Source organism: Zea mays, chromosome 1 (assembly GCF_902167145.1).
Source record: "Zea mays cultivar B73 chromosome 1, Zm-B73-REFERENCE-NAM-5.0, whole genome shotgun sequence".
NCBI lineage: Eukaryota > Viridiplantae > Streptophyta > Magnoliopsida > Poales > Poaceae > Zea > Zea mays.
The window spans coordinates 229,446,179-229,468,541 of record NC_050096.1 but is presented as its reverse complement, the minus strand read 5'-3'; the positions used below and the strand labels follow the sequence as shown (position 1 = coordinate 229,468,541).

General features: G+C 45.2%; 1 protein-coding gene across 1 annotated transcript; it reads right to left on the bottom strand.

Annotated features, from left to right (window-relative positions):
• Positions 1-5,034: 5,034 nt before the first annotated feature.
• Positions 5,035-19,322, bottom strand: LOC103643373 (kinesin-like protein KIN-7K, chloroplastic). The gene is made up of 25 exons (XM_008666535.3): positions 18,546-19,322; positions 18,345-18,442; positions 17,204-17,293; positions 16,827-16,879; positions 16,298-16,363; positions 12,318-12,371; positions 11,700-11,759; positions 11,207-11,285; positions 10,509-10,576; positions 10,185-10,241; positions 9,988-10,092; positions 9,566-9,670; positions 9,321-9,428; positions 9,105-9,236; positions 8,801-8,974; positions 8,554-8,706; positions 8,166-8,306; positions 7,529-7,648; positions 7,390-7,440; positions 7,253-7,300; positions 7,030-7,170; positions 6,106-6,786; positions 5,594-5,723; positions 5,398-5,498; positions 5,035-5,306 (listed from the first exon to the last, which is right to left on the bottom strand). The coding sequence occupies exons 1-24, from the start codon at positions 18,899-18,901 to the stop codon at positions 5,416-5,418; spliced, it is 3,153 nt and encodes a 1,050-aa protein (XP_008664757.1). The 5' UTR covers positions 18,902-19,322; the 3' UTR covers positions 5,035-5,306; positions 5,398-5,415.
• Positions 19,323-22,363: the final 3,041 nt, after the last annotated feature.

Sequence of the window (22,363 nt, the reverse complement as noted above, 5' to 3'; positions counted from 1 at the left end):
ATTAGTGATAGCGTATGCACAAATCACATGACGGGGGAGAAGAAGATGTTCACTTCCTACGTCAAGAACAAGGATTCCCACGACACGATCATATTTGGAGATGGGAATCAAGGCAAGGTCAAAGGTTAGGGTAAAATAGCCATCACTACCGAGCATTCAATTTCTAATGTGTTCTTAGTAGAATCGCTTGGTTACAATTTACTTTCTATAAATCAATTATGTCATATGGACTATAGTTGTTTATTTACAAATATTGATGTATCTGTCTTTAGAAGAAGTGATGGTTCATTAGCTTTTAAAGGTGTATTAGACGGAAAACTCTATTTAGTTGATTTTTCTAAAGAATATGTCAATCTAGATGCATGTTTAATAGCTAAGACTAATATGGGCTAGCTCTAGCACCGCCATCTAGCACATACTGGAATGAAGAATCTTCATAAGCTTCTAAAACATGTGTTAGGACTAACCGATGTCTATTTTGAGAAAAAACGGACCTTGTGCAACGTGCTAGGCAAGGAAACATGTGGGAACTACTCATCCAGGCAAAAATGTGATGACAACGTCAAGACCACTAGAACTCCTCCACATGGATCTCATTGGGTCCGTTACTTATCTTAGCATCAGGGGAAGTAAGTATGATCTTGTTATTGTTGATAATTTTTCCCGCTTCATTTGGGTATTCTTTTTGCAGGATAAAATAGAAACCCAAGGTACTCTAAAGTGCTTCCTAAGGAGAGCTCAAAATGAGTTTAAGCTCAAGGTGAAGAAAATAAGAAGCGACAATGGATCTGAATTCAAGAATCTTCAAGTAGAGGAGTTTCTTGTGGAAGATGGCATCAAGCATGAGTTCTTCGCTCCTTACACACCACAGCAAAATGGTGTAGTAGGGAGAAAGAACAGGACACTCATCGACATGGTGAGAACAATGCTTGGAGAGTACAAGAAGCCTGAGCAGTTTTGGTCAGAAGCTGTAAATACAGCTTGTCATGCCATAAACTGTCTCTATCTTCATCGCCTCCTCAAGAAGACATCCTACGAACTCATAACCGGTAACAAACCCAATGTTTCAAACTTTCATGTATTTACGAGCAATTGCTACATCTTGGTTAAGAAAGGTGAACATTAAAAATTTGCTCTCAAAGCTGTAAAAGGGTTTTTACTAGGTTATGATTCAAATACAAAGGCATATAGAGTCTTTAACAAATCTTCGGGTTTGGTTGAAGTCTCTAGTGACGTTGTATTTGATGAGACTAATGGCTCTCCAGAGAGCAAGTTGATCTTGATGATTTAAATGAAGATGAAGTTCCAACGGCCACGATGAGAACTATGGCAATAGGTGATGTGCGGCCGTAGGAACAACAAGATCAAAATCAACCATCTTCCTCAACATTGGTGCAACTTCCAACTCAAGATGAGGAACAGGTACCTCAAGATGCAGGCATGAATCAAGGGGGAGTACAAGAAGAAAAGGATAAAGATGAAGAAGTACAACAGGCACCTCCAACTCAAGTCTGGGCCACCATCCAAAGGAATCATCCAGCGGATCAGATTCTGGTTGACATGAGTAAGGGAGTAACCACTCGTTCACGTTTAGCTATTTTTTGTGAACATTACTCTTTTGTTTCTTCTATTGAGCCTTTCAGGGTAGAAGAAGCGTTGCAGGATCCGGACTGGGTACTGCCCATGCAGGAAGAGCTCAATAACTTCAAGAGAAATGAAGTATGGAGCCTGGTTCCACGTCTAAAGCAAAATGTTGTGGGAACCAAGTGGGTGTTTCGCAACAAGCAAGATGAGCACGGGGTGGTGACAAGAAACAAGGCTCGACTTATGGCAAAAGGTTATGCCCAAGTCATAGGTTTGGATTTTAGGGAGACTTTTGCTCCTGTAGCTAGGCTCGAGTCAATTCGCATATTATTGGCCTATGTTGCTCACCACTCTTTTAAGTTGTTTCAAATGGACGTGAAGAGTGTCTTCCTCAACGGGCCAATCAAGGAGGAGCTGTACATGGAACAACCCCCTGGCTTTGAGGATGACAGGTATCCCGACCATGTGTATAAGCTCTCTAAGGCGCTCTATGGACTTAAGCAAGTTTCAAGAGCATGGTATGAATGCCTTAGAGACTTTCTCATTTCTAATGCTTTCAAGGTCGGGAATGCGGATCCTACTCTTTTTACTAAGACTTGTAATGATGATTTCTTTGTATGCCAAATATATGTCGATGACATAATATTTGGTTCTACTAATCAAAAGTCTTGTGAAGAGTTTAGCAGGGTAATGATGCAGAAATTTGAAATGTCGATGATTGGTGAGCTAAACTACTTCCTTGGATTTCAAGTGAAGCAACTCAAGGAAGGAACCTTCATCCCCCAAACGAAGTACACTCAAGACCTGCTCAAAAGGTTTGGGATGAAGGACACTAAGCCTGCTAAAACGCCCATGGGAACCGACGGACACCTAGACCTCAACAAAGGAGGTAAGTTCGTTGATCAAAAGGCATACTAGTCTATGATAGGTTCATTACTTTATTTGTGTGATAGTAGACCGGATATAATGCTTAGCTTATGCATGTGTGCTAGATTTCAATCCGACCCCAAGGAATGTCATCTTATGGTCGTGAACCGAATTCTTAGATATATAGTTCATACGCCTTGCTTCAGGATCTGGTATCAAAAGGGGTCTACCAAGCACTTAATCAGATATTCAGATTCCGACTATGCCGGGTGCAAGGTTGATAGGCAGAGCACATCAGGGACTTATCAGTTTCTGGGAAGGTCCCTGGTGTCTTGGAGCTCTAAGAAACAAACATTTGTTGCCCATCCACCGCTGAGGCCAAGTATGTTGTCGTAGGATAGTGTTGCGCGCAACTACTTTGGATGAGCCAAATCCTCCAGGACTTTGGCTACAATCTGAGCAAAGTCCTACTCTTATATGATAATGAGAGTGCAATCCGTTTGGCGGATAATCCTATTGAACACAACCACACTAAGCACATAGACATCCGGCATCACTTTCAGAGAGACCACCAGCAAAGGGGAGATATTGATGTTTGTCACATTAGCACCGAAAACCAGCTACCCGATATCTTCACCAAGCCTTTAGATGAGAAAAGGTTTTGTAGGTTGTGTAGTGAACTAAATGTCTTAGATTCGCGGAACTTGGATTGATCTATAGCATACATGTGTTTTATGCCTTTGATCATGTTACTTTAAGCATTACTTTCCATACTTGCTTATTTTTGGTGCTCAAGTTGTACAAGTCACCCTCGGACCTCACAAGTCCTTATGCAAATGATGCACATGTTTAGTGGGAGGATGTACTACACCTTGCCCCTTTGAGACTAATGTGTTTGCTTGAGTAATTTTGATATAGTCTTAAAGATAAATTAAAAGGGAAAAGGTGGACTTAGACTCAGAAGAGGCTTCCACTACATTCTGGTATCAATATCTTGTCCCAAGTGCATATATGTGTTTTCTCATTGCCTTTGGTTTTACTTGTGATTTTTGTGAGGCAATGGGGTTCAAAAGGCCAAATAGTTCTTCTGTTTTGGTGTTTAATGCTAAAGGAGGAGAAATTAAGGCCAAAGCAACTGGATCAGCTACCACTTGTGAATTTCAAAAATTTTAGTGAAAGTATACTTAGTTTTTTATCAAAACTCTTTCAAATGCTAAAATTGCTCTCTTGTAGGGCAGAAATTTGATTACGAGAAAAAGGAGGAGTTTTGGGTATTTGACCAAAACTAGTCTTGAAACCAAAACAAGTGTTTTTGACATAGAGATAGGAAAATGGATTTGTTTTACAAAAACAAATCAAGTGGTGGCAAAAGTGATCCAAATACGTCAAATCCTATGATGATTTTATTGGTCTTCAATTTGACATCAATTGGCACCTCTTAGCTCTTTTGGATATGTTAGTTTAATATGAGTTGCTTTTTGATTTGTTGGCATAAATCAACAAAAATGAGAAGATTGAGGGCTAGTTTGGGAGCTATAAACCCGGAGAGGATTGGAGGAGCTAAATTCCCATCCTTATTCAAAATTGAATAAGAAGGGGAATTTAGCCCCTCCAATCCTCTCCGGGTTTATAGCTCCCAAACTAGCCCTAAAAGGGAAATGTGCCCTTGGGCCATTTCTATTTTGTTTTGGTGATTAGATGCATAAAACATTATGTTTAAACTAACATGATGTATGAGCAAAAGTATTTGAAGCAAATTGAGCTCTGAAGAGGACATATTGCAAATCCAGATAGATCAAGTATAAAGGTAAACACTGGACACTTAATCAATTGTTTTCTGTGCTAATTATGTTTCTCTAAGTGTCGGGGACTTAGTTAAGTCAAGTACAAAAGGAGCAAAAGAAAACAAAGAAAGAAAAAAAGAAAGCACGCTGGACTGGGAGCACCGGACGGTCCGGTGCCACCCACCGGATAGTCCAGTGTGCACCGGACAGTCCGGTGCACGGTCCGTCCAACTCACTGTTCTCGAGAATTCTAGCATGTGTCAGCTATAATTCATCGGACGGTCCGCGCGTGGCGGCGGACAGTCCTATGAGCCAACAACCAACGGCTAGTGGCCACGTCGGCCCCGGGCCAACGGTCAAGTAGCGCACCGGACAGTCCGGTGCCCCACACTGGACGGTATGGTGCCCCCCCAGAACAGGAAAGCAAACAATCAAGGATTCTCTGCCCGTGCCCAGCCCACACACTGTTTACTATCTGGTGTGCACCGGACAGTCCGATGCACCCGCGGACAGAATGCAACCAAAGCCTACCAAATGAAGCTCCAACGGCTAAATTTTATTTTAATAAAGCACAAAATATATGTTTTATATGATTAGATTGGTGTGAATGTGGAGTCAACAACCAATGTTCAAACACTCATTTATACATAATTTCACCTTATTTTTTTACATAAACTCTCATCATGTTATAATAGTAGATAAGAGACTATAAGTACAGATTGATTATAAAAAAATGTAGGAGTTTTTTTGAAAAATTTGCAGAGATAGAGATTTGCAGAGCGAGAAGTCAGGGCTCCACTAGAACACAGTAATTTTGCCTTTTTGTTGTGTTTTTTCTATGAAAATGAACTTTTGTGAAATTCCTGTACAATTCCTGCATTCCAATGGGGTCTCATCGTTTGCAGCTCCTTGATAAAGAACGTAAGGTGAAGCTATATAGCCATATAGGGGAACCCAAAGAATGGCGATACAACACAGAAGGAACATAAAAGGCACCTTCTTTGCTAAGGAAAAAAAGAGAAACATATACCACCGACCATTTTACAAGAGTGCGCCATGCTTCAGAATGGCCTGTCAGAGATACACAGCACATCATTAGGTACATTTCAGAGGGATAGCGTTGGCATGAGCACCAACATGCAAGCATCTAAGTGTTTGGCACCTGAAGCTAGCACGCCGTTCATGTGAACGTGATTATCCTGTCTGCTATTCTTGTGCGGCACAGAGGGCACTCTGAACAGGCAAGCGAGCAAGGCTTGCACACTGAAACGGAACACCGTCCGTTAGAGCAGGCAATGCAGTATCAACAATCACAAACAAACAAACAAAAGTGGCACGTAAACACAGGAGTAGCTTACAGCAAAAATGCCGGCAAGGAAGCAATACTGCAGCGGTTGCAGATTCGAAGCAAACTTTGCAGACATGTGAGTTCCCATCTTTATCGCTCAGGGGATCAGTGTCCTTTTCCTTCATCTCCTGAATTTTAGCCTGCACACATAAGTTATTAGGTTCACAAATCACAAGTTGCACGTAGGTAAAAGTTCTCACTATCAGCAATCCAGAGGCAACTGTCAAGAGTTGGGTTACCACCACCAATTGAAACATAAAATAAGTCTACGTCTAGCTACACTTGGATTACACACAGGTTTTACGATGCAGCAACAAGACAGCTACAGAGATACACGTACTCCCTTATGTATACCGAGTTTTATTAATGTTATTAACACAAAGGCACCACTGCAGCACCCACAATTTACTTCCAAAATTTTCAGATTTCCAGAGCCAGCTTTGCTTGGACTTGTGGAGTTGATAGTGTACACTACTTCGAAAAGTAGCAAAATATATGTGCAAACCAAAATAACGTATATACCTTCAGACGAACAAGAAGTGGTTCAAACTCTGGACTTCTATGTTCTTCTGTGCTCAGCGACTTCACAGAATCTTCTGAAACTTGCTTCTCAACTAGAGCAAAATTCTTTTCACCTTTGTTTTCCTTTGTGCCATTAGTTATATCAGCTAGGTTAACAGTTCGATCATCAACATTAAAATCGGATATGCCTAAAGCCCCTCTTTTTAACTTAGCAACAAGAACCCACATGCCTGCTAGATCGTTTTCCAAAGACAGTTCCTTTTTCTTTGCCTCGTCAAACTTTTTCTTGTACTCCTCTTCGAGAAGCTCCTTCTCTGCCAAAGCAGCTTCCAAAGCAGCCTCCCTCTGTCTTCTGGCCTGTAGCTCTATTTTCATGTCCTCTAAATCAAGGCTCCATGTCCCAACCTCGTCCCTACCCCTACTGGTTGTACGACCCTTTCTACCATGAACCCTTGAATGTGCCATCTCCTGAGCAACTAGTAACTCCTTTGCTTGCTTCACATTTAGTACAGATAGCTTTGTAACTTCTTCAGCCAAATTCTTGAGTTCAACAGCAGCCGAAGATGCCAATTCTTTTGCATATGCAGCTTCCTCACTTAATTTATGGTTTTGATTGATCAAGTCGCACTGTTCCTCAGTAATTTTCAGATGCTCGAATTTTAGCTTTTCGAATTCAGCTTCCTTCCAAAGTACATCAGCAAAGTTGATTAACTTAAATGTCAGCAAGGCAAGCATAAAACACAAATAGTTGCTTATAGCCATCTAAAGAACATGCAAACTATTCCTATCAACTAAAAATCCATAAAAGGTGTAGCACAAACCATGAATAATTCCATGTTCCAGAGTATGCCAAATTTTACACGTAGGTATACTGCACCAGGGTCTCGAATACACAAAGTAAAAGAACAGGATTAGTAAAAGAACCTTGGACTGAAGTTTAGATTTCAAATCAATAGCCTCCTGCTGTGCGCAATCAGTTTCCTGCTCAGGGGATATACCCACTTTTGCGGAGAGTTGTTGCTCAAGGTGAAAAACTTTTTCTTGTAAATCGTTGACTTCCGCATTCTGCAAATAGTACAACTTTTTGGGTCAATTTTTGTCATCTTGAAGAATTCAAATTGAAAATAAAAATGGAGAGAAAGAGGACCTTCTGTTGTAGCTGCTCCTGGAGAACACGATTATCAGCTGACTTTAACTGTTCCAAAAAAGCACAAACAATTGTTAAAACGTCATTTGCAGGTATTTGAGTTGGATGGAATCACAGTAGAAGTTCAAGAAGATTACCTCTAACTCAAAAGCCTTCTCACTGCACTGAGCAGTTAGTTTTGTAATAGTCTGTTTTCACAAAACCAAACGCGTTAGTATTGAAGAGAGAAATTGCAGGAAACACTAAAGAGGGGCATCCATGTGCTGGACATATCACCTGCTGCATATCCACCATGGATGCATTAGCAACTGATGCCTCGCCACTTTCCATGATTTGTTTTTCCAAGGCTCGCATATGTCTTCTCTTTTGCTGGATTTCACGCTCTAAATTCTCTATCTGTTAAAAAAGAGATATAATGATAAGGCAGCTCTTCGAAGAGTTAAGCTCGCATACTTTCCTATGATATGTGTCTATGCTTTCTATACTAGCATGCCAAGTACCATTTTTAGCTTTTTTAAAGTTCATATGAGCTAGCAGGTTGACTTTATTATTGAGGGTGCCCTAGGAACATATATGAATATTATGAGCAACAGTTCAACACATGTTAAAATAAAGTGTAGAACCCAGTTGTGTGGAATGTTATATTTTGTAAAATGGCAGACCCAGTGCCGGTCCACACGTGGGGTCCGGCGAAGGGATAAACTAAAGCAAGCCTTCCCCCCACAAATGCGGAGAGGCTGCTTCGAACCCATGACATGATGACTCACTGAGACAGCTCTCACCACTGCACCCCGCATAACCTTCAGGAATGCATGGAGCACTGTTAATCACAGGTTCCTCTTCAAATGGAATGAGATTGACACTGAGCAGAAGGTATATAAATAAAAACAATACTGAAGTGTGAGGGGAATACTTGGTCCTTTGACCCTTCAGGATCATCTATGGACTGTTCGATTAGCCTTTTCAGCGAACTGGTACCAAATGCAACCTCCCCAGCGAGCATCTTAATTTGCTCAATCAGTAGGTCCATATGATCTGATGCCGTGAATCCTGCCTGATATGCCAAGCACAACAAGTTTTAACAAATAATAATTTAGGAATTAACCTGCTTGCTGTAGAATAAGATTCACTTTTTAATGTGCATTGTTATGTTCATCATTTGTCTTTCATAAAAGCATATTCAGTAGGACGTCACAACCAAATTTTACAGAGACTACTTAGTATTGCAGTACAACAATAGAGTACACCTTATAAAAGGAAACAAATATTGCAAAATTTAGCAGAATGGGCAGGTTATCTACCTGCATTGAATCTGTAGCAGAACAAGTAGCTGAAGAATGTTCACCACTGCCAGATCTTAATTGGTTGATCTCATCTAAGGAGTCTGGTAGGTGGTCTTTTGTTGTGCCCTCATTTTGGACAAGTGTAGAGCTATCTTGTGAAGTGCTTAACTTCTGAAATATACAGATAATTCATATTTCCAAATGAAACAGAAGCATGAAGGAAGAATATGTACAAATGTGCAATGGTAGGGCAATTAATACTTACATCTTGCTCGCTGACAGAATTATGCCGCTGATGACCATCTGTCAAGGCAGGAATATTGTTTTTGGTGGAAACAAGTATCAACTTGGTCAAGCGTTGTATCCTGCTCATTAGAGCAGCTTTCGCTTCCTCTTCCTCCTCTAGACGAGACTGCATCTTGACCTGACCCTCCTCCAACTAAAGATAAAAGAAAAGTACTTTTCAAACGGTTATCAACTTACCACCACACAAAATAATAGTCAATTTCCAAGGATCACATAACAACTTAATTACAGCTTTATTCTGCAGTTATAACAACAGAACATACCTGCTGACGTAAACTCATAATTTCTTCCTGGCTGGCACCACCAACAATTCCTCTCCTTAGCTGATCGAGTTCTTGCTTTAGAGAGGATATTTCTTTCTGATACTTCTTGATCAATGATTTCTCATCAATTATCTGGGCAGTAAAGTTCATTATGTCTTAATTTCATTTTCTAGAATAGTGGTACAGGAAATCAATTTTGTATGCCTAATTATTTACCCGGTTACGAGAGGCGTAAATTTCAACACGTTTTGCTCTGCTTGCAAATTTCAATGTATTATGGGTTTCTTCCATGTTACTTGATGCTGGGGTAATTGTGCAAATTAGCTGCATAAGAAAAGGTAATTGTATCAGCTGACTACTTCAAGAGGTTTCAGTGCTTCACTTCAATGCTCCAACAGAAAGCAGAATGAGTTCCAAAAGGAATGACTCCCAGAGGGGCAGTTGTATAAGTTAATACTTACTGAGACATGACCATGGCCACTTAATGATGACTGTAGCAGACGGGTCAACTTAGAATCACGATAGGGTATATGTGTTGCCCTCCCTTCACTGAGCTTGCCAATGACCTTCGAATAGAAAAATGTTCAAGTAGACATCAGTATTGAAACATTAATAAAAAAACATTAGGTCCCCCCCATCTACACAAAGAAGTTCAAAAGAAATGAAGTTGCAAATGAGCACTTGTGTCCGACAACAGAATAGAATCAACCTAATCTCACTGCGTATTTTACCAGCTATTCCATCCTAAGCTCAGCTTCGATTTTGATACAAGTAATAATTAATTATTAGATGGTCAATGTCTTCAAAGCTGAGTTGAAGTCAACACTGCTGATAATAACCGGGAAACCAGCCATTGTCACAGGGATTGCCAATGAGAACTTACTGTTCCAAGCGTTAAAAGGCTCTTGTTAATGTATGACCCTTCCCTTCTTCTTAGCCCTGTAGTCTCTGTCTTGGAGCTCTCAGAGCCAGCTAGATCAATCAAATTCTAGAAAATGAAAATTGTGTAAAAATGGTATTACAAATCCAGGGAAACTGGTAAGTGGAAACATAATATTTCATAGGACCAGAACAACGTACGAGCTGTGAATACATGACGCCATCATACTCATCACCACGGGCGCTACTTTCAATCATCTAAAGAACAAAGATATGCTATGGGTCAGATAAAGAAATACAGCATATCATAGATGTGGGTTTTTTCTCGAACACACAAGATAGCGATATATCTTTGTATTAAGAAAAAGGATGAGAGAAATATATCACAAATGTGGTAAATAAATATGACCTGGTGAGTGGTGAATCCTGGAACTCAGGAGTATTTATGGCATAAGAAAAAATATATGTGAAACATTTGCAGAACTTCAGTAATCACTAAATGCTGAAATAAAATTGTGAACTCACCAATGTGAAAATAGTATGACTTCGGCTGCTAAATAAGTTGAAGTTGTTAGAGCCAACATGCCGATGTTCTGTCATCTAACATAGTATTAGTTATGGTGTAAAAAAAGCCATGCCACTTCATTGTACAACTATGTCCTATGTTTTAGAAAAAGAAAACAGCATTCTATTAGCTAACATCAATGAAGCCCTGGATAATAAAAAAAACTAAGTAACCAAATGAATAACAGCGTGGAAAAAGACAAGTCATGGGTGGTCAATTTAGTATAGTGGTACTTGAGAAGCTTAGAAATACGGGTATAAATAGGTATTGTTTTAGTGTATACTTCCACAGAATCAATAAAAATTTAGGGTTTCAAAGTATAATAATTCTGTTTTTCCAAGAAGTTTCACATTGTGACTGAGAATTGAGTGAGAGTACTAGTCATAGTTGAGAATATTCAGACAAAGAACCTACTAGCATATCAGTAAAGGATACTGCGCATTTGCATGAGCATGACCAGGGCCAGAGCCAGACCTTAGACCTATGTTTTGCTTGGCATAGTACAAATGAGAGGATTTTCTTTAACCCTAGCCTTAGAATTCACTCCTGCGGGAAGTCAAACCAAGGACCCAAGGAGCACTACTCAAGCCACCTAACCAACTCCCCTAGAATCATTTGCTAGTAACATACTAAAAACTGAGGAAGATAATGCAATCACCTTCACCCGCTGCAATAAAAGAAAGAGCATGTCCTGGAGACAGAACTACTTCTTCTTTTATTCCTTCTACATAGGTTCCCTAGAGAGAGGAGGAAGCAATCAGATAAGCTCATAAACAAAATAGTAACTGCAATTGATAAAGCTATGAGCTTTGTTTGCATACTCTGACGGAGTAATGTAAACCAACAAAAAAACAACTTAGGAAGGTTACATGTAAAAGACATCTTATGATATAATTCAGAAAAATAAAATCGTATCAAACTAATCACACTCGGAACCAAATAGCACTCAACTATAAACAAATTTGCACGGATGGAAAGTAACAAACTGCATCAAATAATAGTTCTGATTAAAACACTAAGATAACTTTATCTACAAACAAAACTCAGACCATTTTTTATATATTGCAACTAAAAAACACAGTTAAAACTATTTGGCAATTCACTATATAAGTATATCATGAGAATGCAACAAAAGATTATAGGGATTTAACCTGTGCATCCTCCCGCACACGCAAATTTTGGCCAGTAGGATCAAGTAGATCATTTATCACCTGCATTTAGATATCCAGATTGAATCTATCCATATGGTACAAGCTGAAAGGGCATAAGAATACAGGTACTCTTGCAATAGAATATGGCATTGACATTTGGCCAGTATTTGTACAGCATGTTTGGCCAGTATTTGTACTGTTGTACAGCATGCAGTTACAACCGCAGAACAAATATAGATTGTGCATAGCTCAAAAAAATTTAACCAACCAAACAAAAGGGATACTCTAAGGATCTCTCTCTCTCTAAGGATCTCTCTCTCTCTAATTAACCTTCCAACTCAGCAAATTTGCTGATGTGTCACATCATTAAATGAGAATAAAACTCCTTTGAAACTTCCATTGGGACGGGCCTAAAAGTGGAAGTATTCCAGATAGAACTATCAAAAAAGGAACCCTTTTGTAAAGAACCAGGCCAATCAAAATTTCAAGATAAGAACAGATAAGGTGAGTTGAACAAAAGGACTAATCATATAAAGTAAGAGCAAAGGCCAAAGGTATGCCTTGCAAGAAATTTACGGAAGTGTCTTTTTTTTCTTTTGAATGGCACAAGCAGCATACCTCATTATAGATTTCAAGGTACGACACACGGAGCAAAAATTCTCTTCCAGGACTCTGTTTATCAAGATAGTAAAAACAAAGATTGCAGTCAAGTAATAACCAGAGTAGATGCTATACATGGTAGAATTGAGCAGAAACACATGGTACATTTCAGAAAATATTAAAATTTACAAGAAAATAGGATATTTAAGAATTGTGTATATTATTGAGTCTGCTCATATGAAACTCTGTAACCACAATTTTCTGGGATACATCGATCTTCCTACTCAGGCTGTCACAATCGTTAACCAAATGAATTAGGAGTTTCCCCGCCTCTTGTTGAATAAAACTAACCAGAGATAATCTCTTGTATAAAGCCAACTAGGAATTCCCATGAAGCTAATCTGAAGAAAGGAACAGCACTAAAGTAAACATGACAAAACATAAAGCTCTAGTTTCTTGGGCAACAAAAAACACTTCTAAGTTGCATAAACACACTACACACCTTGCTTGGGTAATACATTGTTCTAGCTTCTAAAAGATACCATTCAGTGTATGGATATACACACAGGATGACAGGAATACACAAGCAATGAAGGCACAAGTACAGGTTTTGGAGGTATTCTTGATAAGAAGCCAAAGTGTTCGGCCATTTAAACATTTACAGGAAATGTGCGCATTTGAATCTGAGTTAGGAAAATAATCATAAATGATTACTAAGTATTGGAATGAGAAACCCTAACCCTAATGTGGGTTGGGAGTATATTAATATAGCTGAGTAACTGGGCCAAGGCCCGTTACAAGAAACAGATTACATAGTTACGCTAACACCCACCGCAGTCACGACTCTATCATGTATAGATGTTGAGACTGGACCAAAACTCATTAAAACTATGGAAGGAAGCCCCTTGGTGAAGATGTCGGCGAACTGCGAAGTGGTCGGGACGTGAAGAACGCGAACATCATCGACGGCGACACGCTCGCGGACGAAGTGGAGGTCGATCACGTGCTTCATGCGCTAATGCTACACGGGATGATGGAGAGGTAGATCACTGACGTCGTCGCAGTAGACAAGGGTGACGCACGCGAGGGGGTTGTGGAGCTCATGAAGAAGATGACGATGCCAGAAAGCTTCGCCCACACCATTGGCCACAGAGCAATACTCGGCCTCAACGCTGGAGCAGGAAACGACGGGCTGCCGCTTCGAGGACCAGGAGACGATGTTGGCGCCCAAGAACACGGTGCAGCAGAGGTGGACCGACACGTGTCGGGGCAGCCAGCCCAACCGGCATCAGTGTAAACCACCAGCTCAAAAGTTGGAAAGGGTCAAAGGAGGCCGAAGTCGAAGGAGCTGCGAAGGTAGCGAAGAATCCGCTTGACAGCGGTGAGGTGGGGCTCCCGCGGGGTTAGCATGTGAAGGCACACTTGTTGGACCACGTAGGCGATGTCGGGCTTGATGAAGGTGAGGTACTGGAGAGCCACAGTGAGGCTCTAGTAGGCCGTCACGTCGCTGACCGAGGCATTGTTGTCATCAGAGAGCTTCTCTTGAGTGCAATGATTTCAAGTCGTCCGGGCTGGTCAGTAATTAGTACACGAATTGCTGGACGACTCGACTAGACAACCTAGTCGTCCGACCAATCGTCGACTAGGGCGACTAGTCGTCCGACTTATGTGTCCTGGTCGTCCCGGCTAGGGTTTAGTTATTGGGCTTTTTTAGCCCATCTACAGTCACTGCACGTCTCCTCTCCTAATCTAACCTAGCCGCCAACAGTCTCTGGCTCTCTGCACGTCTCCTCTCCTCTCCTCTCTTGCACGACCCTGCAGTCCTGGACTTTGATTGCCGACAACTACACCGGCGGGCGGCGGCTACAGCACCCTGCGTCCCTGCCCCTTCTCCTGGAGTCCTGCAGCCTGCTGCAGTACTGCAGTCTCCAACCGGTTGTGGCTGCGTCCCTTCCCCTTATCCTAGTTGTTTGTTCTAATTTATATAATGTATACAGGTATATATATACCTATATAAGTATAGCTACTAGTCTAGGATGACCAGGGACCGACTAGGGGTCGACTAGTCGCCCTAGTCGTCGCCTAATCGTGACTAGTCGCCTGGTCGGTCCCAGGGTTCGACCAGGCGACTAGGCGACTTGAAATCATTGCTTGAGTGTCAACAGACATGGAGCAGGGCTTACAGTCGGACATGCCAGTCTGCTCCAGAATGTTGATGGCATACTGACGCTGGTGAGAGAAAAGGTCCTGGGGGCGCCGCTCCACGGCGAACCCAAGAAAGTGGTGAAGAGGACCTAGGTCCTTCATCGCGAACTCGCGTTGAAGGGTGACAATCATGACTAGAGGAGGATGGCACTAGATATCGTGAGCACACAATGTCATCGACATAAAGAAGGTAGACGATGTTGTCGTCGCGCCGATGGATGAACAGGGTCGTGTCCGACTTGGCCTCGACGAAGCCGAGGGAGACCAAGTAGAAGGTGAAGCGACTATAACAAGCCCATGGTGTCCGCTTGAGGCCATACAAAGAACTGTTCAACTTACACACCATACCCGAAGGAGCAGAGTCGACGAAGCCAACGAGCTAGCTACAATACACCGTCTCAGTCAGAGTGTCGTGAAGGAAGGCGTTCTTGACGTCCAACTGGTGGACTGTCCAGTCTCGGGAGAGGGCAAGCACGATTCGCACGGTAGTGAGCTTGACGACGGCCCTGAAGGCCACGTCGTAGTCCACTCCGAGACGATGAGTGAAACCCTGAAGGAACGAACGGGCCTTGTACCGATCCAAGGAGCCGTCGAACTTGAGCTTGTGGCGGAAGATCAATTGTCAGTCACCATGTTGCTGTCAGGGGACATGGCACCAAGTCCCAAGTATGGTTGGTCAGCAAGGCCGCATACTCCTCCATAGTGCGACACTAATGGGGATCGACAAGCACGTCGAGGACGAAGGAGGGGACAGGCGAGGGAGACAAAGCAGCGTTGGCCATGAGCACCAAGCGGTCGATAGGTCAGAGAACACCAGTCAATCGACACAACAACATCAGGTGAACGAGGCGTGGATTGCTATGGATGACGACCGAATGGTGCACCAATGGCTCGTCACGAGAGCAGGCTAAGACACGGACCGACGCAGCGGAGGGGACGGGGGATCATATCACACACGCAGCTGGTAGACGCGGGCGGGATCGGCGAAACGAGCTGAAGGTGGCCGGGGAGGTAGGGCCGCCCGTGGCATGAGTGGAGGCGACAAGACCACGCATGGCGCGGGTGGAGGCGACAGGGCGGAGGGCGACACGGGTAGAGGCAGAAGCAATGGGGGTGCACGTGGCGCGGGGAGAGGCGACGTGCCCACGCAAGACGCAGGCGAGGGCGACGTGTTTGTGCCTGGCATAGGCAAAGGCAATGGGGCCGTGTGCGACGCGATAGAGGGCAGGGAAAGAGAAGGTATGTCGATACAATCGGCATCGAGGGAATCGAGGTCGGGAAGTGGGGAGTAGCCAGCAAGGGGGAAATATCCTCATCAAAGACAACATGACGAGAGATGATGATGTGCTGGGAGAGAGCACTTCGACAGGCCGAGCTGACGCGCTATGGGTGGAGCGGGCGACGCCTGAAAGGAGGAGGCCAGGCGCGTCCGCGTCTTGGGGGAAGCCGTCGACGCCTGGGGAGAGGTGAGCGTGCACGCTAGTGGAGTTGTTGGTGCTTAGGACGGGGCTCGTGTCGGAGGAGGCGATGGCAGCATCGACGACGACATCCGCCAGTAGAGGTCGACCATGTGAGGGAGGAGGGCCGACAACTGCTGCTAGCAAAGAGAGGGTGGAAAGGAGGGAAGAAGAGTGAGGCTTTGATAACATATTGGAATGAGAAACCCTCACCCTAATGTGGGTCAGGATTGTATTAATATAGGTGAATAACTGAGCCAAGGTCCATTACAAGGGAGAGATTACACAGTTACGCTAACACTAAGTAATATTCAACTAAAGTATTTATTGTCATACATCTTGGATCATGCTGAAGACATCCTTGATGGCTAGTGGGATTATTCCAGGACAATTGTGCTCGCCCTGAAAAAAGATTAGGGAAACAATGGGATAAAAAATAATGATGCCTTCAAAAAATCAAACAACTATATATTTACAAAGATTATTCGTGAAAATGAATATGTCCTTGTTGCATTCAGAAATCATATTTGCTATAGCTTGCAGTAGCAATTGTAGAAAATATCTAGAATGTGAAACTACTCCCACCATTCCATATTATGTTGTTCTGAATTTTCTAGATTCATAGCTTTTACTATGTATCTAGGCAGATTGTGTAAGTCTATGTATCTAGAAAAGCTAGAACGACTTACAATTTATAATGGATGGAGTACATTGGATGCAATGTGATGTGGAGAGGATTCGGGAGTATGGATCCCAGCAGAAAACGTGGACATACAAATTACATACTCATATAGCTATGGTTTTCCGCATTCCTATGAAACTAGCTTGGTAGTTCTTCCAACAGATTTTGAATATGAGAACTTACGTGCATTGTGTGGGTCTTCCCACTACTTGTTACACCATAGGCAAAAACTGTACCTGCAAGTTGGTACAAAATTGGATTTAGAAACAGCACAGATGCATTGATAAGTTAACAACTCGTTATAAAAGTAAACATTAATTCATAACAAATGTGTGTGCCTCAATCAACGGTAGAAATGAATAGTTAGGAAGACAATGTGCAGCATTAGTTCATAATGATGAGAGTAAAATTACATGTGAACATATAATTCCCACAATATATGATACAGTATGGTATAGTAAACAAAAAATCACCACAAGAAGTGTTTTCAGATAAATAAGGCATTGCAGCATACCATAAGAAAAACTTATGATGGCCTAAATAAGATAAAATTGGCATACCATTTATGCCCTCCATAGCACCTTTTACAACAGGCCGGGCTGCAACATCATAGACAGCCTCAGTGGTTGTCGAAGGCCCAAAAACTCTATCTGAAAAAATAAGCAAATTAAATAGATATTAATTACCAAGTGTCACCAAGTTGATATAACTTGATAGTTTGAAGTTTGAACTGCAATCATGATCCAAGCAAGCCAGCAATCAGTGTCTCAGAATTTTGAAAGGTACAGGAATCTGATGTACCCACTTTGGCACAGCCACATCGCACGGTCATGGCCTCATGGGTTCATGCCCATACACTCATGTAAGCAAAGGAAGAATTTGACCAACCCTAGGCTGTGTTATGTGTGACTGTGAATAGTGGCTTGTACTGGATGCATTTCAAAACCAACTGCTGTGACCCATTATTATCTGGCTGTCGCACTGACTCATATCACGCTGACCTGGCAGTGTTCAGGAAGTATACTCCAGAGTCCAGACTATTCACTGTACTCAACATGAGTTAAGTATGTGCACATCCAGCATATTCCTTTGCAAGCAACAAAACAGCAGAGTCATAGTAGACCATGATAACAACTTGCATGCATCTCATATGTGAACCCAACTTTCAGACATGTGTGCCACCACTACCAAACATTTAAGAATCGAAAACAAATTGGGCAGGTTGCAGCTGAAACCAATACTGCTAAATGAAGTTTGCTTGACCATCCCAGGCAGTCAGAATACCAAAAATTCATGGGATTTTGTATAACTAACCAATGAAGAACCAGCAGCAAGAAAACCTCTACAATATGCTTCAAAGGGTATGGAATAGTGCAAACCTCATAACAATTACTTTTTTATTAACTACAGACTTCCACAGAAACAGGCGCTGTTTATTAACTACAGACTTCCACAGAAACAGGCGGTTTCCAAAATTGCAGACCAGGACCTAAATTTGGTTTCATCATGCAGCCCAATCAAAGGCCATGTGTGCTAGTTCCAGATGTGCATTAATTGTTCGAATCCATAATAATTAATTTAGGAAACCTCAAATAAAAAACGCTCGGGATGAAATTCCAATACCTAAATTATCCAAATCCTCAATCCCGCTATCTGCATTGCCTAATTGAATGAAGGTGGAACTGAATGAAGGCTACTCACCATAAGCATAAGCCGTTGCCGGGTTGTACTCGCACCGCACAAGCCGATCCCCATCTGGATACCACGAGATCTCGTCCCCGCGCTGGAACTCGCGCTCGCTGCAGCCACATCAAATCCACCTCAAAACCAGTTCAAGCACTCCCACAAGCCTACTCACAACCCCTCGCAAGAAGATCCGCGTATTCCTTCCGAGATCCCCACCTGAGCGGTCGGAAGCGGATGGTGACGGAGATGCTGTCGCCGGATCGGGAGGTGTCCTCGATGACGAGCTCGTCCGAGCTCGAGAACGGCACTGGCGCAAGCGCGGGCGCCGGCGTCGGCGCAGGCGCTACAGATGAGCTGCGGCGGCCAGGCGTGGTGGACCGAGTGCTGCCCCCGCCCCCGCCGCCGTAGAAGCTGGAGCTGGCGGAGGACGGGGACGACCGCGGAATGAGGCGGCCGGAGCTGAAGTACGAGCTTGAGGAGGAGGATGACGCGGTGGGCGGGCGGCGGTGCCCCGCGGAGAACGGCGAGCTGCTCCGCCGCGAGGACGACGACGACGACGGCCGCGACGACATTGCACACGGATCTCGCGGAACTCCACCGCCCCGTGAGGCGAACCGCGAACGCCGCGCTGTCCTGCTGCAGCAGCACGGGAGGAAGGGGAAGGTATCGGGAGGTCAGAGGCTTCACATCACATGGCCTGCTCCAAAAGAGGCGAGCGGCCACTGCGTCGCGGGATTTTAAAGCGAGGCCAAGACGACAGGAGGTGGGAGGCGGCACTGTGCTATAGCTTCTGCTCCTTCTGCTGCCGTAGGCGGGAGGGGTTGCGCGGAGGCGGGGATCACCGCTTCCACGTGGCGACCTCAGTCACACTGACATCTGAGCCCCGCTCCTTCGTGGGGCCCGCACGCCTCAGGGCCGGTGGGCTCGGTAATTTGAACTGGAGGGTTGGGTGGGGAAGTGCGCGTGGTGGGCGGGAATAACTGCGGCGTATCTGGTTTCTTGCGGAAATTTTTTAAAACTTTTGTTGGGAACAGGGGAACGTGGGGTCCATACGGCAGAGAAGCGGCGGGGGCGGCGGTGAATGAAAAAAAAAACGCACGAAAAGGTAGAGGGGTGAACACGAGCGTTGGCAAGCGTAGCAGTGGCAGTCTGGCACGGCACCCTGCGCCTTTTCAGGCGACGGCGCGACGCAAGCGATCAGCGATCTACCTCTGGCCCGCTAACACTAATAGTGTAAATAGTTATGTAAAATACTTTTTTGCACTGTATACTATTTTACACTGTAATATTTGTAGAGTAAAATTTAAAATAGTGAGTGAGATAGAAAGTGAAATAAAGAGTCTTTTGGAGATAGTCTCACGGTGTCGGTATGGGTGTGCCGCTGTGGTGGCACGGTCTATTGGGCTGTAGCATTGTGTCTCGTTTAATAGTCGCTTTGAGCTAGTTTAGTGACAAGTGTAATAAAGAGTATTTATAGAGAGAAATTCTTTTGCTATTCAAAATTGAATAGCAAGATGATTTATTTCTCATATATCCCTTCCATTTTCGTGATCATCAAACTAACTCTTAGGATTTGTTTGGTTGTATAAAAATTAAAAGAGATCAAATTGTTTTTATTCAATTCTAACTAGCAAAAAAAATAATCCTTTTTCAATTCACTCCAAACTAAAAAACAAACCCTTTAAGATCAACTCCAAGAGACTCTTTATATTCTTCTTAATTAATATAAATATAGATGTTTGTATAAAAATAGCTTCAAACAACTTATTTAAATAGTTATCTAAATATACTCGTCCTCTAGTCTCGGTTTCTCACTAGTCAAAGATATTGTCGGGGATCATAATTAGGGGTACCCTCAAGGTTCCTAATTCTCAGCTGGTAACCTCCATCAGCATAAAGCTGCAAAGGTCTGATGGGTGCGATTAAGTCAGGGATCGGTCCATACGAGGGATTCGATCACGACTCGCCCGAGCCTGGCCTCGGACAAGGGCAGCCGACCCCGGAGGATCTCCGTCTCGCCCGAGGCCCCCCTCCAGTGGCGAACGTGTTCCCAGCTCGCCCGAGGTCCTGTCTTCGCCAAGAAGCAATCCTGACCAAATTGCCGCACCGACCGACCAAGTCGCAGGAGCATTTAATGCAAAGGTGGTCTGACACCTTTATCCTGACGCGCGCACCCCAGAGCCGAAGTGACCGCCGTCACTTCGCCGCTCCCCTGACCGTCCTGGCAGAAAGACAGTGCCGCCTGCGCCGCTCCGACTGCAGTGTCACTTGACAGAGTGAGGCTGACAGGCAGTCAGGCCCGGCCGCAGGCACCATAGGAAACTTTGCTCCGTCCGACCCAGGGCTCGGACTCGGGCTAAGCCCCGGAAGACGGCGAACTCCACTCCACCCGACCCAGGGCTCGGACTCGGGCTAAGCCCCGGAAGACGGCGAACTCCGCTCCGCCCGACCCAGGGCTCGGACTCGGGCTAAGCCCCAGAAGACGGCGAACTCCGCTCCGCCCGACCCAGGGCTCGGACTCGGGCTAAGCCCCGGAAGACGGCGAACTCCCCTCCGCCCGACCCAGGGCTCGGACTCAGGCTAAGCCCCAGAAGACGGCGAACTCCGCTCCGCCCGACCCAGGGCTCGGACTTGGGCTCGGCCCCAGAAGACGACGAAGTCCGCTTCGCCCGACTCTAGGGCTCGGACTCCGCCCCGGCATCAGCCGGCGATCTCCGCCTCGCCCGAACCAGGGGCTCGGACTCGACCTCGGCCACGGAAGACAGACTCGACCTTGGCTTCGGAGGAGCTTCCACATCGCCCAACCCAGGGCGCAGGTCAGCCACGTCGACAGGAGGCGCCATCATCACCCTACCCCGAGCTGACTCGGGCCACGGGGGACAAGACCGGCGTCCCATCTGGCTCGCTCCGCCAGATAGGCGATGATGGCGCCCCGCATACTCTGTGACGACGGCGGCTCTCAGCCCCCTTACGGAAGCAAGAGGACATCAGCAAGGACTCAACAGCTCCGACAGCTGTCCCTCCGCCAGGCTCCATCGCTCCTCCGACGGCCACGACATCACACCAGCAGGGTGCCAAAATCTCTCCGGCTGCCACGACAGCATGTACTTAGGGCGCTAGCTCTCCCCCGCTAGACACGTAGCACTCTGCTACACCCCCCATTGTACACCTGGATCCTCTCCTTACGCCTATAAAAGGAAGGACCAGGGCCCTCTTGAAAGAGGGTTGGCCGCGCGGGGATGAGGACGAGACACGCGCTCGCTTGAAGCCGCTCGCTCCCTCTCCCGCGTGGACGCTTGTAACCCCCTACTGCAAGCGCACCCGACCTGGGCGCGGGACGAACACGAAGGTCGCGGGATTCCCACCTCTCTCACGCTGGTCTCCGGCCACCTCGCTTCCTCCCTTCGCGCTCGGCCTCGCACTCGACCCATCTGGGCTGGGGCACGCGGCGACATTCACTCGTCGGCCTGGGGACCCCCCGGTCTCGAAACGCCGACAGTTGGCGCGCCAGGTAGGGGCCTGCTGCGTGCTGACGAACAGCTTCCCGTCAAGCTCCAGATGGGTAGTCTCCAGCAACCTCTCCAACCCGGGATGGTGCTCCGTTTCGGGAGTCTTGAGTTCATGTCCCTCGACGGCAGCTACGACATGATACTCCTTCCACCGCCGTGCGACAACGACAATGGCGGCCGACAGCCCGCCCGCCGGCGGCGGAATCGACGACGTCTTCCCCGCGTGGTGGAAGAACAATGTTCGAGCTCACCCCGTCCTCTCCTCCGCCGACGGAGGAGGAGGCGGGGCAACCAAGGCCAAGCAGGAGGCAGCGCCTCGTCGGCTGTCGCGCGAGTCGACGGCCCCAGCGCCCCAACGGGGGGCGCACCGAGCATCGACCCCGCGCTTGAGACGAAGACGAGCACCGTCTCCCCGCAACGTGCCGATTCCGGGCAAACGGACAACGCCAGCGCGCTCGCGAAAGGCTTGCTGGACGTCACCCTTGTACCTGAGACGACGGTGCAGTCAGTCCCCGACGTGACCTC